This window comes from Rana temporaria, chromosome 9 (genome assembly GCF_905171775.1).
Source record: "Rana temporaria chromosome 9, aRanTem1.1, whole genome shotgun sequence".
In the NCBI taxonomy this organism is placed as follows: Eukaryota; Metazoa; Chordata; class Amphibia; order Anura; family Ranidae; genus Rana; species Rana temporaria.
In genome coordinates this window covers 112,378,377-112,392,929 of record NC_053497.1, presented here as the reverse complement: position 1 = coordinate 112,392,929, position 14,553 = coordinate 112,378,377, and the positions used below count along the sequence as shown (strand labels likewise).

At 42.1% G+C, this 14,553-nt stretch overlaps 2 protein-coding genes across 6 annotated transcripts in view; one reads left to right on the top strand and one right to left on the bottom strand.

Annotated features, from left to right (window-relative positions):
- Window positions 1–5,233, bottom strand: part of SARDH (sarcosine dehydrogenase) — a 185,320-nt gene extending 180,087 nt beyond the window's left edge. Inside the window, exon 1 of one of the 2 annotated variants that reach the window (XM_040324151.1) lies at window positions 5,170–5,233. In XM_040324151.1, coding sequence (XP_040180085.1) covers window positions 5,170–5,202 — 33 coding nt within the window. In that variant the 5' untranslated portion in view covers window positions 5,203–5,233. Of the gene's footprint in view, window positions 1–1,377; window positions 1,504–5,169 lie in introns of those variants that run through there. The other variant, XM_040324152.1, reaches the window with a different exon arrangement.
- Window positions 5,234–5,275: 42 nt separating this feature from the next.
- Window positions 5,276–13,729, top strand: REXO4 (REX4 homolog, 3'-5' exonuclease). 4 transcript variants are annotated; one of them, XM_040324156.1, is made up of 9 exons: window positions 5,276–5,374; window positions 8,000–8,242; window positions 9,577–9,884; window positions 10,503–10,655; window positions 10,841–11,034; window positions 11,311–11,399; window positions 11,810–11,884; window positions 12,096–12,170; window positions 13,070–13,729. In XM_040324156.1, exons 2-9 carry the CDS (start codon window positions 8,033–8,035, stop codon window positions 13,196–13,198), a joined length of 1,233 nt encoding a protein of 410 aa, XP_040180090.1. In that variant the 5' UTR covers window positions 5,276–5,374; window positions 8,000–8,032; the 3' UTR covers window positions 13,199–13,729. The 4 variants fall into 4 exon arrangements, with proteins under 4 accessions (XP_040180090.1, XP_040180092.1, XP_040180089.1 ...); XM_040324158.1 differs by having other exon boundaries at window positions 5,276–5,377; window positions 8,002–8,242; XM_040324155.1 differs by having other exon boundaries at window positions 5,276–5,381; window positions 8,002–8,242.
- Window positions 13,730–14,553: the final 824 nt, after the last annotated feature.

Genomic DNA, 14,553 nt, shown 5'->3' with positions numbered 1-14,553 from the left:
CTAGCCCTGTATGGTTTTATTTTGCAGAGAACCAAAGAGGAAGTAAAACCCATCAGGGTTTACTATCTCTTTAAGGGTTCAAGAAAATCCAGTGGGTGCATTGCACAGAGAGGATCATTTGCAACAGCACAGAGGCAGAGGCGGAGGAGGTGTACTGTAGTCCACGTCACTTTTATGACTGAAAAATATAACAGTTTTTCAAATGGATTATGGTCGTCACAGTGTACAAAAGGACTATGACATTTGGGACAGTTTATTTATTTTATTTGTAAATAGTTTATATCATGCAATTACTATATAAGATTTTGATACGTGATCAGGATATGCACAATGTTTATGGAATGTGATTTCTGAAGTTTAGCACGTGTTGTTTAGTATTTAATATTATTTCTAGTGTTCAGTGCTGCACCCTTTTTATATACATTTAATCTACAGTATTCTAGTACAGTTTTGGTGTTCAGCTGCTTTAATAGGGAGAATATCATCCTTTCAAAAGCTTGGGGAAAATATTATAAACTTTGTATTGCATCATTGTCAGTTGATAAGATTGCAAGGTGTTGCAAACGTAGCAATTTTCAGGCACTTTCAACCTGCTTTTGGTTGCTAATACAATCAAAGGAATGAAGGCAACCTATTAATCATTTGGATTGACATCTTTATTCGCAAGGTGTAGCAATTGCAGATGGGAAAAATAGCTCCCTAAGGAGTTAGGCCATTAAATATAAAAAAAAAAAAAAAAAAAAAAAAAAAACGGCTTTTGCTGCAATATTTACCTTTAATACAGAGATTTCCCCTGCAGTACTTTTTTCTACCACTAGATGTCTCCAGTCTGATAGCGAGTATCAATAAACCCACTTCCTCTGAGTCGGGTCATCATGTACTCCCCCCAATCTGTGACTGGACAGTGAAAAGAGAAGCTGCGCACGCAGGGGCTCATTGCTCTGTCACTCTGCTTTTTCCTCCTATCAGCATGCTTCTTGTCAGCATATGAATTGGCTTCCCTTGATGCTTTTTATTCACATACCTGCTATACAAGGGCCGATTCCAGATCAAATTCAGGCACTTATACTAATATAATTTAAAAAAATACATTTAATGATGTATTAATGATTACAAAAAACTGCAATAATTTGTGTCTTTTATATCTGCCTGGAGTTCAGCTTTAGGAAGCATTATGCTATGCAACATGTCAGGCAAATAGAAAATATTTCCTTATGTGTGTAGCTCTCAGTGACAAACTTTTTTCCCCCCCTCCTATGTTTGTAAGACCAGATGTCTCCACGAGGCAGCCCACAACTGAGCGGACCTGGCCCTGTGCAGCCACCACATTAGCGATTTGATTAAACAGTGCGTGTCCTTAGTGTGGGGTTCACATACCGTCTCAGAAGCCGACAGCCCCAAACAGCAGAATCTGCAAAACCAACGTGAAAGGGTTTGAATGCGACTATGACTGGTCTACGTCGACTAAGCCCAATGCCTTCCAGTATAGGGTTAAATAGAATACTCCCACCCCTGGGCCCGGCCCTCCTATGTGAGCCAGTAGGATGTGGCCCTGTACGTATACAGCCAGCCTTGAGCACAAGCTGACAACATGTCAGAGGCCACCGTGTAAATCAATGGTTGGCAACTTATGAGGCATAGGGGGCCTCAGCTGTGGCTCTGGACTTCACCAATAATGTCCAGTATGTGTAATGCTAGGAAGGACTGCAAGAGACTGCAGACATACTGAGGGAAAGCTGCTTTCACACTCATGTGTTTTTGCTGCGTTTTTACTGTTCTCAAAGACACAATGGGGGTTATTTACGAAAGGCAAATCTAGTTTGCACTAGAAGTGTACTGCAAGTGCAGTCGCTGTAGATCTGAGGGGAAGATCTGAAATGAGGGGAAGTTCTGCTGACTTTATCATCCAATCCTGTGCAAGCTAAAATGCTGTTTTTTTTTTTTTCCTTGCATGTCCCCCTCAGATCTACAGTGACTGTACTTCCAAGTGCACTTGTAGTGCAAAGTGGATTTTCCTTTAGTAAATCACTCCCAATCCCTTTATATCCTATGGGACTCTTCACACCACTGCGCTGCAGGTGTGATGTGTTTTGAAAAGTCCTGCATGCTGCCACTTTGGTGCGTTTTAAAAAATTACACCAAAAACGCAGGTCCCAATTGAAAGGGATTAAATACATGGCAAAAACGCATCAAAAACACGTGTGCATTTTTTATGTCACATGTCCAAGTTTCACAGGTGCATGCTGGGTATTAAGCACCCAGAAAACGCACTTCAAAACGCACCAAAAACATGCATTTGATGCGGTTTTTTTTTCAACGGAGCAGTGTAAAAGCAGCAGAAATGATGGTCTGAGGCTGTAAAGATGTTACAGGTTTGGTTGGTGACTGGAGACATGCTGCAGAACTCAATGTAATGGCCCGTACACACGATCCGAATATCGTACAACAGACTGTACGACTTTTTTCGCTTAATAGTCGCAAGTAGAAATTGAATAGGTTATTAAAGTCACGAAAATTCTCGTACGACAGAAAAAAAAATTCGGAAGTGATGTCATGTGTTGTAATGTATTTGTATTGTATTATACTGACTAAACGAAAATCGTACGATCTGGCATTGTACGAGGAAAATTTTCGTGCTTGTCCGATTGAATAATATCGGATGAACAGTCGTGATTGGCTCTCGACAGTAGTGTACACACGATCCGAAAATCGTACGATTCTTCCTCAGACAATCGTTTTCGTCCGATATTTGGATTATGTGTATGGGCCATTAGGCTGCAGACTTTAAATGATGCTTGGGCTCACCATAAACCAGTGATGGTGAACCTTGGCACCTCAGATGTTTTGGAACTACATTTCCCATGATGCTCCACTACACTGCAGAGTGCATGAGCATCATGGGAAATGTAGTTCCAAAATATCTGAGGTGCCAAGGTTTGCCATCACTGCCATAAACGATACAATCTGACTGTACAATGTACTTTAGATTTACCAAAACTATGCAACATGAGAGCCTACCTACATTTATTTAATCAACTTATATCTAATCAGACAGGCTCTTTGACTATATACTTGTTGGTAAATCTAAGAGTTTGTACAATCAGATTGTAATGTGTGTGGTGAGCTCAAACACACATGCATTTCTCTGCAGCCTCCACTGCACTGGACAGTGAATGAATGGGATATGCTCTGTGCCATGCGGCTTCCTGTTCATTCTCAAGCTGAAGCATAGTAAACACAGTTTACTATGCTTCCGTTATGAATGAACACAGTGAGAGACTGTTTTCATTTAGAAAAAGAAGGGGCTAGTAAATTACATATTTACCAGCCCCTTCCCCCGCTCTCCATCCTGAATTATCCCTCACAGCTTCCGGTGGGAAACCAAGCAGCACTGCAGGGCAACGTGGGGAGAAGTCTGGGCAGTAGGGGAATCGGCACCGCACGTAGTAATAAGGGTATGCCCAGGCACACCCCTTGCGCATGCCTATGGGTGAGCTTATATATGAAAGGTGCAATAGTTCACCACAATTATCCCTTTCATACATCCCTAATAGGGATAGGTTCCTGCGTGTTCGCACAGTCCACGTGCAGAGCCCGCCAGGAAGTCTGCACGGCGATACGCTAATCACAGACAGGAAGACATTGTCCCGATGCTCGGCTGCAGAGATCGGAAAATTTCTCCCTGCCCGTGGTTAGCGCAGCGCCATGCAGACTTCCCGGCGGGCTCTGCACGTGTTCTATGCGAACACGCCGAAGCTCATCCCTAATACAAATACTTATTGCTGGGATCTCAGGGCCACGCAACAAGTACCAAAGGGCCACAGGTTTGGCACCAAGGGTGTACAGCAAAAAAATAAACTGGAAATTGCACAATTTGTGATATTTTGTTTACTTCCACCCAGAACAGCATGTACTATGATGTCAGAGGTTAAAGGGGTTGTAAAGGTACAATTTTTTTTTTCTTAAAGCGGAGGTTCACACAAAAAATTAACCTTTGCTTTTTGGATCAGATATTTGCACCACTTCCGGGTCTGATCCCCGCAGGGAATCCAGCCTGTGACGTCACTCCCCCCGCAGTCTTCTGGGAAACACTGTTCCCAGGAGAGAGCGGGGACCAGTGACAGCGCGCCGCGATCCTCGCGCAGTAGGGAATCGGGCCTAACAGCTTTACATTTCTAGATTCCCTCACCGAGGATGGCGGCGGAAGCAGCCGAGGACCGAGCGATTGCTCACCCTCGGCTGCTGACATCGCGTGCCCGCTGAACAGGTAAGTGTCCTTTTTTAAAGTCAGCAGCTCCTGTATTTGTAGCTGCGGACTTAAAAAAAAAAAAAAAAACGGCGGAACCTCCGCTTTAAATAGCTTCCTTTACATTAGTGCAGTCCTCCTTCACTTACCTCATCCTTCCAATTTGCTTTTAAATGTCCTTATTTCTTCTGAGAAATTCTCACTTCCTGTTCTTCTGTCTGTAACTCCACACAGTAATGCGAGGCTTTCTCCCTGGTGTGGAGTGTCGTGCTCGCCCCCTCCCTTGGACTACAGGAGAGTCAGGACACTCTCTACGTTGCAGATAGAGAAAGGAGCTGTGTGTTAGTGGGCGTCCTGACTCTCCTGTAGTCCAAGGGAGGGGGCGAGCACGACAAAATTGTACCTTTACAACTAAGGATGAGCTCCAGCGTGTTCGCATAGTACACGTGCAGAGCCCGCCAGGAAGTCTGCACGGCGCTGTGCTAATCACAGCCAGGGAGACATTTCCCGATCTCTGCAGCCGAGCATCGGGAAATGTCTCCCTGGCTGTGATTAGCGCAGCGCCGTGCAGACTTCCTGGCGGGCTCTGCACGTGTTCTATGCGAACACGCTGAAGCTCATCCTTATTTACAACCCCTTTAAGGCCCTGCTCACATCTAGGAAAACAGGAGTATCGCCTTTTAACATGTATTTTTTTTGCGGGTTATTTGACATGTTTTTAGTGCAACACCATTAAACTATATGGGCTGCCCTCCGCACTAACAACACGCCAAAGTAACTCCTCTACCCATGTTTGAAGCCAACTTTGGCACGTTTTTGGACAGTGTGATTTGGCACATTTTGTAGCAGGGTTCCAGTATATCCAGCCCACTATCACCTGTATCCTGCAGCAAGGGGTTCCCAGATATGTAGTCCACTCTTACCTCTTTCCTCCAACAGGGGTTCCCAGAATGCATGCAGTAATCTCAGTCCTCCAGCAGAGGTCTCCTGCATACCAAAGTGCTGGAGGAACTGAACTGCTGCAGCTCGTGTTGTACACGGAGGGATTTGGCCGGCGGCTTCCGGTCTTCTCATGTCACATGTGTTGTTGGGAAGTTGAGTAGATCTGCAATGTGAGGAGCTGCACATACTGTAGGTGAGATGTCTGCAAACTGCACAGGGGACCCGAATATTGTATTGTGTCTTCTATATATTACATCTATTTCTATTATTATGAGTTTAGATTTCATCTAATGTTTCTCGTTGGTGCAATTTCTTTGAATGGAGCTTTACATGTGTGTGTCTGTACAGTATGTATGTGTTATTCTGATCAGCTGGTATTTCTACTTTTTCTTTTAGGAGTTTTTGTTTCTTTACATATTTTGAGACATTGAATTGTAATATTTCCAGTGTGAGGGTATGAAGTGCTGTATGAGGATCCTTCTCATTACAGCTTACATCTTATAGGGAACAGAAGGTCTCGTCCTGCCTATTACTGTAGGGTGACCAGACATCCCCAGTTTCAGGGGACATTCCCCTGATTGAGGACACTGTGCCCAGACCAAGTCTGTCCCTGGTTTTGTCCCCAGATTGGATTTAATAGGGGGCAGGGGCAATTTCAAAGACAATCAGTGCAGAATTAAAATAAAAAAATTTGAATGACACCCCCCCCCCCGCTCTGCCGTGCCTACTAGCATAGGGGGGTTGTATTTTTCCCATTATCTGTGCCCCTTTCTGATGATCATGTGCTGGTCAGAGCGGAGGGAATATTTCTTCAGTTTTCGGGTGCATGCCTATTCAGCTTCGCTCGCATGTTCTTCTGCCTTGGCTCAAATGCTAGTCAGCCGCCTGCCTAACTCCTTGCCTTCCCTGGCGGAGTGATTTTCCTCCGGTCCCCATCCAGTAGTAGCCTGGGCCCGAAGAGTAAGACTTGAGAGGCTGTGAGGTGGGCGGCGATGGGCAGAGAGTCGCTGATTGTTGCCATTACTAGTAAAGAAAAAATATGTCCCTGGATTTCATTTTAAAAATCTGGTCACCTTATATTACTGTATACACCAATCGGCCATGACATGATTATCCACCATAATATTATGACCGTTTACAGCAGTGGCGGCTGGTGCTCCAAATTTGTGGGGGGCGCAAACAAACTGAAACATTCTGGAAAAAAAAAAAAAAAAAACATAAATTGCAGCCTTGCAGTGCCCGTCAATTGCAGCCTTGCAGTGCCCATTAATTGTTGCCACTGTGGACCCTGCCCGCCACTTACCCTGTCTCGGATGGGCAGCGGTGGTCTCCTAGATGTCTTCTCCCGCCCACTCTCTCTCCTATGATTGGATGCCTGATAGGCGGCGTCCAATCACAGCGCCTGTTGTTTCAGCTAATCAAGAGACAGGTAACAGACCCGGCTACCTGATTGGCTGAGAGGCGGGTCAGTGTTCGGAAAGCGATTTATTTGCTTTCCTAACACACAGCTGAGTGAACAGCGAATGGCCAGCATGGCGCCTGCTGTTTACCATTTTTGACACCTATTGGAGCCTATGGCTCTAATCGGGTGCTTCCAAAAAATACCCGCCCCTGTAATTCACCACTGGTTTACAGCCCTGACTTGTCAAAGCATGGACTCCAAAATAATATCCACATGAATAATAATTGACAGGACCCAAGATTTCCCAGAAGAACATTGCCCAAATCATCACACTGCCTCTGCTGGTGTGCCTTCTTCCCATCGTGCATCATGGTGCAATCTCTTCCTCAGGTAAAGGATGCACACACCCGACCATCTGTGATTCATCAGAGCACCTTCTTCCGTTGCTCAGTGAACCAGTTTTGATGCTCACGTGTCTATTGTAGGTGATTTGCGCTGTGGACAGGGGTCAGCACAAGTGCCCTGACTGGTCTGCGGCAATGCAACTTCAGGGACAACATGTTCACTTGCTGCCTAATATTGCCCGCCAATTTTCAGGTGCCGTTGTAATGAAATAATCAATGTTAACTTTAAAACCTGGTTCCCACCAGTGCGACTTCAAAGCTGACTATCAGTGTGATTTCATGTGCAGCTTGATGACATCCGTGCGACTTTATTTAACAGATGTCGATGCAAGTCACACAGAAAAGGTGCAGGAACCTTTTTCAAAGTTGCTGCAAAATTGAATGGTTCCATTGCTGCAAATGGGGTGCAACTTGTCATGCGACTTTGAGCCGTCAAGTCTCACAAGAAGTAGCACTGGTGTGAGTCGGGGCAAACTGTCAGTGGTCTTCATGTTCTGACTGATTGGTGCACATCTAATAGGTAACAGGAATAATGAGTCTCTTGCCCATTACAGCTAAATCTAAAATGAAATAAGTGCTATAAGGGTTGTGCTCAGGACAGCTTGCAGTCTAATGGGGAATGGGAGCAATGAGGCTCCTTCTTATTATAGTTTACATCTAATAGGGAACCGGAGCTATATGTACCTTTCCCGTTACAGCTTACGGTCTATTAGGAAACAGGAGATGTGGGGGTCTTGCCCATTGTAGTTTACATCCAATATGAAACGGGAGTTATAGGGGTCTTGTTTATTACAGCTTGCATCTGATTGGGCACAGGAGGTATGAGAGCCCTGCTTATTACAGCTTACATCTAATAGGAAACAGGAGCTATGAGTGTCTTTAGTTACAGTTTACATCTAATGGGGAACAGAAGGTATGAGGGTTATGCCTATTGCAGCTTATACTAGCTAGAGACATAAATATGTTTTAAAAGTTTTATGACTGACAGTTCTATATTGAACTTCCAGATATTAATCTGTCACCCATGACGGGACAGAGATGGGGAAGATTGAAGTGAAAAAGGACAAACCATCTTCTGGGGAGCAGGAAAAAAACAAACTTAAACGTACCAAAAAACAGAAAAAGAAGAAATTCTGGAAGAACAATCCAACCATCGCCACCCAGCAGGCTGAGATCAAAAAGATTTCTGCAATACTTCCGCCAAAGAAGCCAGAAGACTTTTCTTCTAACTGGAAGGCACTACAGGCAGTGAGTATGGCCTATATTTACTATACAGATAATTTTAGTGGTATTTAAACTTGGCTAAAGTAAAAAATGAAGCCTTGAAATGCATGCAGGTCTTGACTTTTATGAGTTAATTTTCATCCAGGAATTGCTGTAATGTCCAAGGTCATCCCAATTCCTAAATCGGCTTGTTTTCACTCATTTGGTGTTCTGGGAACACTAGTTTCTATGATCTTGCAGGCCAGGTTTTCCCAACTTTACCCAATGTAGACTTCACAAATCCTCACTTCATGTTCTTCTGTCTGTAACTCCACATAGTAATGCAAGGCTTTCTCCCTGGTGTGGAGTGTCGTGCTCGGCCTCTCCCTTGGACTACAGGAGGATCAGGACGCTCTTTAAGTTGCAGATAGAAAAAGGAGCTGTGTGTTAGTGGGCATCCTGACTCTCCTGTAGTCCAAGGGAGGGGGCGAGCACGACACTCCACACCAGGGAGAAAGCCTTGCATTACTGTGTGGAGTTACAGACAGAACAGGAAGTGAGTATTTCTCAGAAGAAATAAAGACATTTAAGAGCAAAATTGAAGAATGAGGTAAGTGAAGGAGGACTGCACTAGGGTAAAGGAAAACATTTGTACCTTTAAAACCCCTTTTAACAATGTTGCTACTTTCAAAAAAGTCATATTGGACCTGTTGCTAGTAGTAGTCAGTCGCATTTAACTGGACCTGTTTGGTAAAACAGAAGAAATGTTTATCTCAAAATGTTGCTACTTATTACAAGACGAGTTGAATGTGACTAGCTATACTATGATCTGGATACATTAGTCCCTACACAGACATACTGACAATCTATTTTGGATGTATACCCTGAAACTGGTGATATAATACATAATTAGATTTATTATTTGTAATCTTTATAATCTGCCTTTTATGGCTCTGATAAGGTAAGTGAGCTGGTAAGGATTAACTGTTGTTTTTAAGGCACCTTGAAATGAAGAAGGGAGCTCCCTATGTAAGCTTGATACCAGCCTTGTGTGGGTGTGTGGCAACTGAGCACAGATATCAAGTGCTTACACTATCTGAACTAGGGGGAAAAAAATGCTTTCATGACTTTTGCAGTAATACATATGTGTAATGGGATTATTATTTCAAGGCTACCTGCCAGGATAGAGGCTGCCATTAGGTGCAGGAGGACCCCAATGCTTGTGGTGCCCTCTTCCCCAGAACTAGCATTATTTCTGGAAACCTGGCAGTGGTGGCCTCCATCGTGGGATGGGAGACCCCATTGTGCCAGGTAACTGCTGTCCTAACAGGTTATCTTTACAAGTTATTTCAGTGTGTTATTCTTATTTACTATTTTAGTTACTGACATCTGAGAAGAGCAGCACTATTACTGAATCGGCACCAGCAAAGCCCTTTAAAAAGGAGGAAAAATTGCCAAAGTTAGGAAGGCAGAAGGCTGACCCACTAATTAAAGAAAATGCCTCCAGTGTCTCCACGGTTAAAGAGGTTCCAACTGATGACAGAAAACCAAAGAGCGCTACAGAGAATGCTGGGATTATAAACAAGGGAAGTGAGAAAAGAAGGCTGTTGCAAGCAAAAGGGGACGAAAAACCTTCTAAACATCACAAGAAGAAAGCGGCTGAAACAAGCATACCGGAGACACCAAAGTATGTGTTATTTTCATTACAATGGTTGGGCCCATTAAGTTCTGAACTAAGCTTATTTTCCAAATGTACAGGAAGGCTTATATTTAAATGCCGCCACCACCACACTTGCACACTATTAAAATTGTACATTTATATGTCTGACATATTCTTTGGTTCTATAAGCAATACTAAACTTCTTTGCACCATTGGAGTTTACACTGTAATGTCCCAACCACAGTCACACACTATTATTATTATTCATTTATATTGCCCTGATATTCCTGAGTGCTGTACAGAGAACAGTGAACAGTCTCTGCTTCAGGTGAGCTTACACTTTAATGTTCCACCACTGTCTCATGCAATTTCGATTTACTGTATATAGCTCTGACATATTTTGTAGTGCTGTACAGAGAACACTGAACCAGTCACATCAGTCTCTGTACCAGAGACATTTCTGCTCTAATGTCTCCACCACAGTTACACACACTAGGTCTAGTTTGGGTTAATGGTAATTAACTTGCCACACAGAGGGAGACAATACAAAGTCAGTGTGCTCATTGTCCTGGGGGTCCAACTCTGCACCTCTGGTGCTGCAAGAATGTTAACTACTTTACTCACTGTGCTGCCTTTGGTTTATAGGCTTGACCTCTGGTTTGATGACGTGGATCCGGATGACATAGAGGCAGCGCTGGGACCAGAAGCTGGTCAGATTGCCCGCAAGATGCAAGGCTTGCCGGAAAAGAAGTCTGATGCAGTAGACATGATCCTGGTGAAAGATCGAGCATTTGAGGGGTAAGCTACAGGAGAAAGCTGAACTAAGAGCAATAAGTGGGCTGACCTCCTGAAAATGCTAGTTGTCTGGCTGTCATTGGATTCCATATTTTCTGAACCATTGGCCTAGAACAAGCAGTGAATGTTGAATACACAGTGAGGTGCTTGGCGACAAACATCTTGTGATTGCATTTGTTTTTTCACAGGCTTACCAGGACAGTTGCAATAGACTGTGAGATGGTTGGTGTGGGCACAGATGGTGAAGAAAGCATAGTTGCCCGGGTGTCTATCGTCAATCAGTTTGGCAAGTGCATTTATGATAAGTATGTCAGACCCACTGAACGTGTTACGGACTACAGGACAGAGTTCAGTGGCATCCGGCCTGGGAATATTAAGAATGGTAAGAACTTTAGGTCATTAGACAGAAAGCTGCATGGTATAGATATTCTCAATTTCATTGTAAATAAGTAGCCCATGACTGACTAGTCAAAAACCTTGTCATTTTTATTTTTTGGGTGTTTCCTTTCAGCAGTTCATTGAAGCAAAAACAGTCAAATGTGATTTGTGACTTTGTATTCCTGCACCCTAATTTTAGACACTTGAGAGGCTGTCCTTGTTTACCTCTAAATAAGTTGAGATACTAACTAGTAGATTTTTTTTTTTTTGTGTGTTTCAGGTGAAGATTTTAAGGTTGTACAGAAAGAAGTGTCTGAAATCCTTAGGGGGCGTATCTTGGTTGGTCATGCTGTGCATAATGACTTGAAGGTGGGTTGTTTATTGCTGCTCAGTAAGTTATCCCTCAATACTGGATTCACTGTTTACATATGTGTGTTTGAACAAATATAACAGACCTTACCAAAAATTACTTTTTTACCGTAAAAGTTGGTCATATAGGATTTGCATTACTAAAGTTAAACGGACATGTTTTATGATTGTACACTCTCCTTTAGATCTGCCAACAACTATGATATGTGGGGGCCTGCCTGATTATATATTCAGGCAAATGGGAATAGTTTTGTACTTTACCTACAAGTGTATTTGTGGACAATTCGCTCTTATGTCATGCTCATTAGGCTGTGTCCTTGGATACCTTTGTTCTAATCCACTGTAGTACAATTTCTATATTGTTTTGGCTAGTAGCTTGTAATCTTGTAATTGCATTCTCTTTGTTTCAGATCCTCTTTTTGGATCATCCTAAAAAGGCCACCAGAGACACCCAAAAGTACAAACCCTTCAGAAAAGAGGTCAAGGTATGTCGTTCTATATACTGACGTGTGTGTGTTGGCATTAGCTTTCTTACTTTTAGCATAAATGGGGGGATGTTTTGTTCAGCAAGGAGTTGTAAATTTTACTATAAAAAAACATTAAAGTGATGTCACCATTTCTAGCTGTATTCTTATGAATAGTATTGACCATCGTATAAAGCAGACCCTTCCAAATATTTTATTTTTTCTCTGCTAGAGTGGACGTCCATCTTTGAAACTTCTATGTGAAAAGATCCTCAATGTCAGAGTACAGACAGGTGAACACTCCTCGGTAAGTCAAGTTCCAGGTCTTGCAGCCCCCCTCCCGTAATGCTGAAGCTAAATCTGTGGCTTTGACAACATTAAACTATTTTATTTTTTGCATTTAAAGGGATTGTAAATGTACTATTTTTTTTTTCCCCTAAATAGCTTCCTTTACCGTAGTGCAGTCCTCCTTCACTTTTGCTTTTAAATGTCCTTATTTCTTCTGAGAAATCCTCACTTCCTGTTCTTCTGTCTGTAACTCCACACAGTAATGCGAGGCTTTCTCTGCGGTGTGGAGTGTTGTGCTCGCCCCCTCCCTTAGACTACAGGAGAGTCAGGACGCCCACTAACACACCGCTCCTTTCTCTATCTGCAACGTAGAGAGCATCCTGACTCTCCAGTAGTTTTCTCAGAAGAAATAATGACATTTAAAAGCAAAATCGAAGGATGAGGCAAGTGGAGGACTGCACTAAGTTAAAGAAAGCTATTTAGGGAAAAAAATTGTACCTTTACAACCCCTTTTTAAAGTTTTTATTTTTGTTTTACCAAGATACAAAAAGATTATTAGTCTGGGACAAAGCCCAAAAATAACCATTAGATATGTATTCTTAATTTTATTACAGTAACAGTTACAAAATTAGTACAGGAGGGCAGCCCATGAGTTTGATAACATTTATTTTGTTAGATTCATATAGGATTTTAGACAGGGGATCCCTGGGGCCAGATGTATTCTCAACTATCTAAGAACACTAAAAGCTAAAGTTGGAACTTTGTTACAATTCCAAAATGTATATGTAGTTGACAAAACCTTTCCCAAAAATAAAAACTGTGCTGCCTTGCTAATAATTATTTTTTTTAACTGGAAACTGTAATGAAAGTGTATAGATGTTCACCATTAAATACAGTTTTTTTAATTTTTGGCTTTAGGTGCAAGATGCGCAGGCTGCCATGAGGTTATACACCATGGAGAAGAAGAACTGGGAATCTGGAATTAAAGAAAAATACAACAAAACTAAAGTGGAACCCAAAAAAATTGAACAGACTTCCCTTGACTAGCTCTGGCTGGACAGTTTATATCCTGTTGACCCATTTGGATGAGCTGCTAGACTCTCACCATCTTTCTTCCCCTATGTCATTTTGCTGCACCTTTCACAACTGATACATCTGAAGGGTGTGTGTCACTCCTGTGAATTTTGTGATGGAAGAAATGTTTAGTGAACTTTTTTCAAATGTTTTTTTTTAAAAGATCAAAGGAAACAAGGAGGCAAAAAACACCAACACCACACTCTTTCCTAGCTAACACAGATAATGTACAGAACACAGCCAACTCACGAATTGGGTTTTGTGATGTTTTATGAAATGCCCATTTTTGGGATTATATAAATTACAAACTGTGAAGACTCAGTATGTGCAGTAACAGCTGCAATCAGGAACCGGACTGTGAGACCTTCTTTTCTACATACTGACCACAGCTTATACAGTTCCATATTGTGTCTGTGTTTTTATTTGCTTTGTAAGATGTCACTCAAGTGAATCTTGGAATGTATTTTCTTCTCGCTGTAACAATATAGCAGAACCTCAGATTTACATGCTTCACGGTTTAATTTTTTTAAAGGGACAGTCCACCCAAATTGGAATTTGTACTTGTAAGTGTAATCTATTTGACTAAGTCAGCCCCTAGCTTACTATTTTTCTTGTAGATTTTTAAGGAAAACTGTAGGTAATTGAAAAACCTGCCATTTGTGTGTCCCCGTTGGCAAGGTTTAAATTCTCTATTTGTCCTGTTTTACCATTATTACTGAGAGTGAAAGAAAATCTAAAATTTTAGGTTGTCACCAGAACAATTGGGGGGAAATCTTCCAATGGGAACACTAATTCTGACTGGGAGATTATCTCACTTTGGAGGGATTTTCTGTGTTGGTAATGGGACAGGAAGCAAAATGCAACCCCCCAAATGGCACAGATGGTAAAAAAAACAAAAAAACGCTGGCATTTACTCTATATAAATTGAAGTGTTTTGCCTAATTTAACAGTGAGCTCTCCCTGACATACATTCTGGCCCTGTTCCTGCCCACATGAGTTTTTGTTGCGTTTCAACTCTTTCTATAATCGTCTTAATATTTAAATAAAATCCAACAGGGATGGTGGGAACCTCTTACAATGTATGCAGTACAGAGATCTCACCAACAAAATCCCAAAGAGAAAGAAAGGAAAAAAGAAACTGTCTGTTGGTTAAAACTCCAGCATCCTCCAAACACTGAAATATTAGTTTTGGATGTACTACCCATTTAAGTCTCAGGTGTTCCCAATTTCTAGCAATATACAACACGTTTTTGTGGACTTCTGTAAATTGTTTTTTTTATTTTTTATTATTTATATAAATTTCCTGGATTTCTTTGAAGATTTATCTT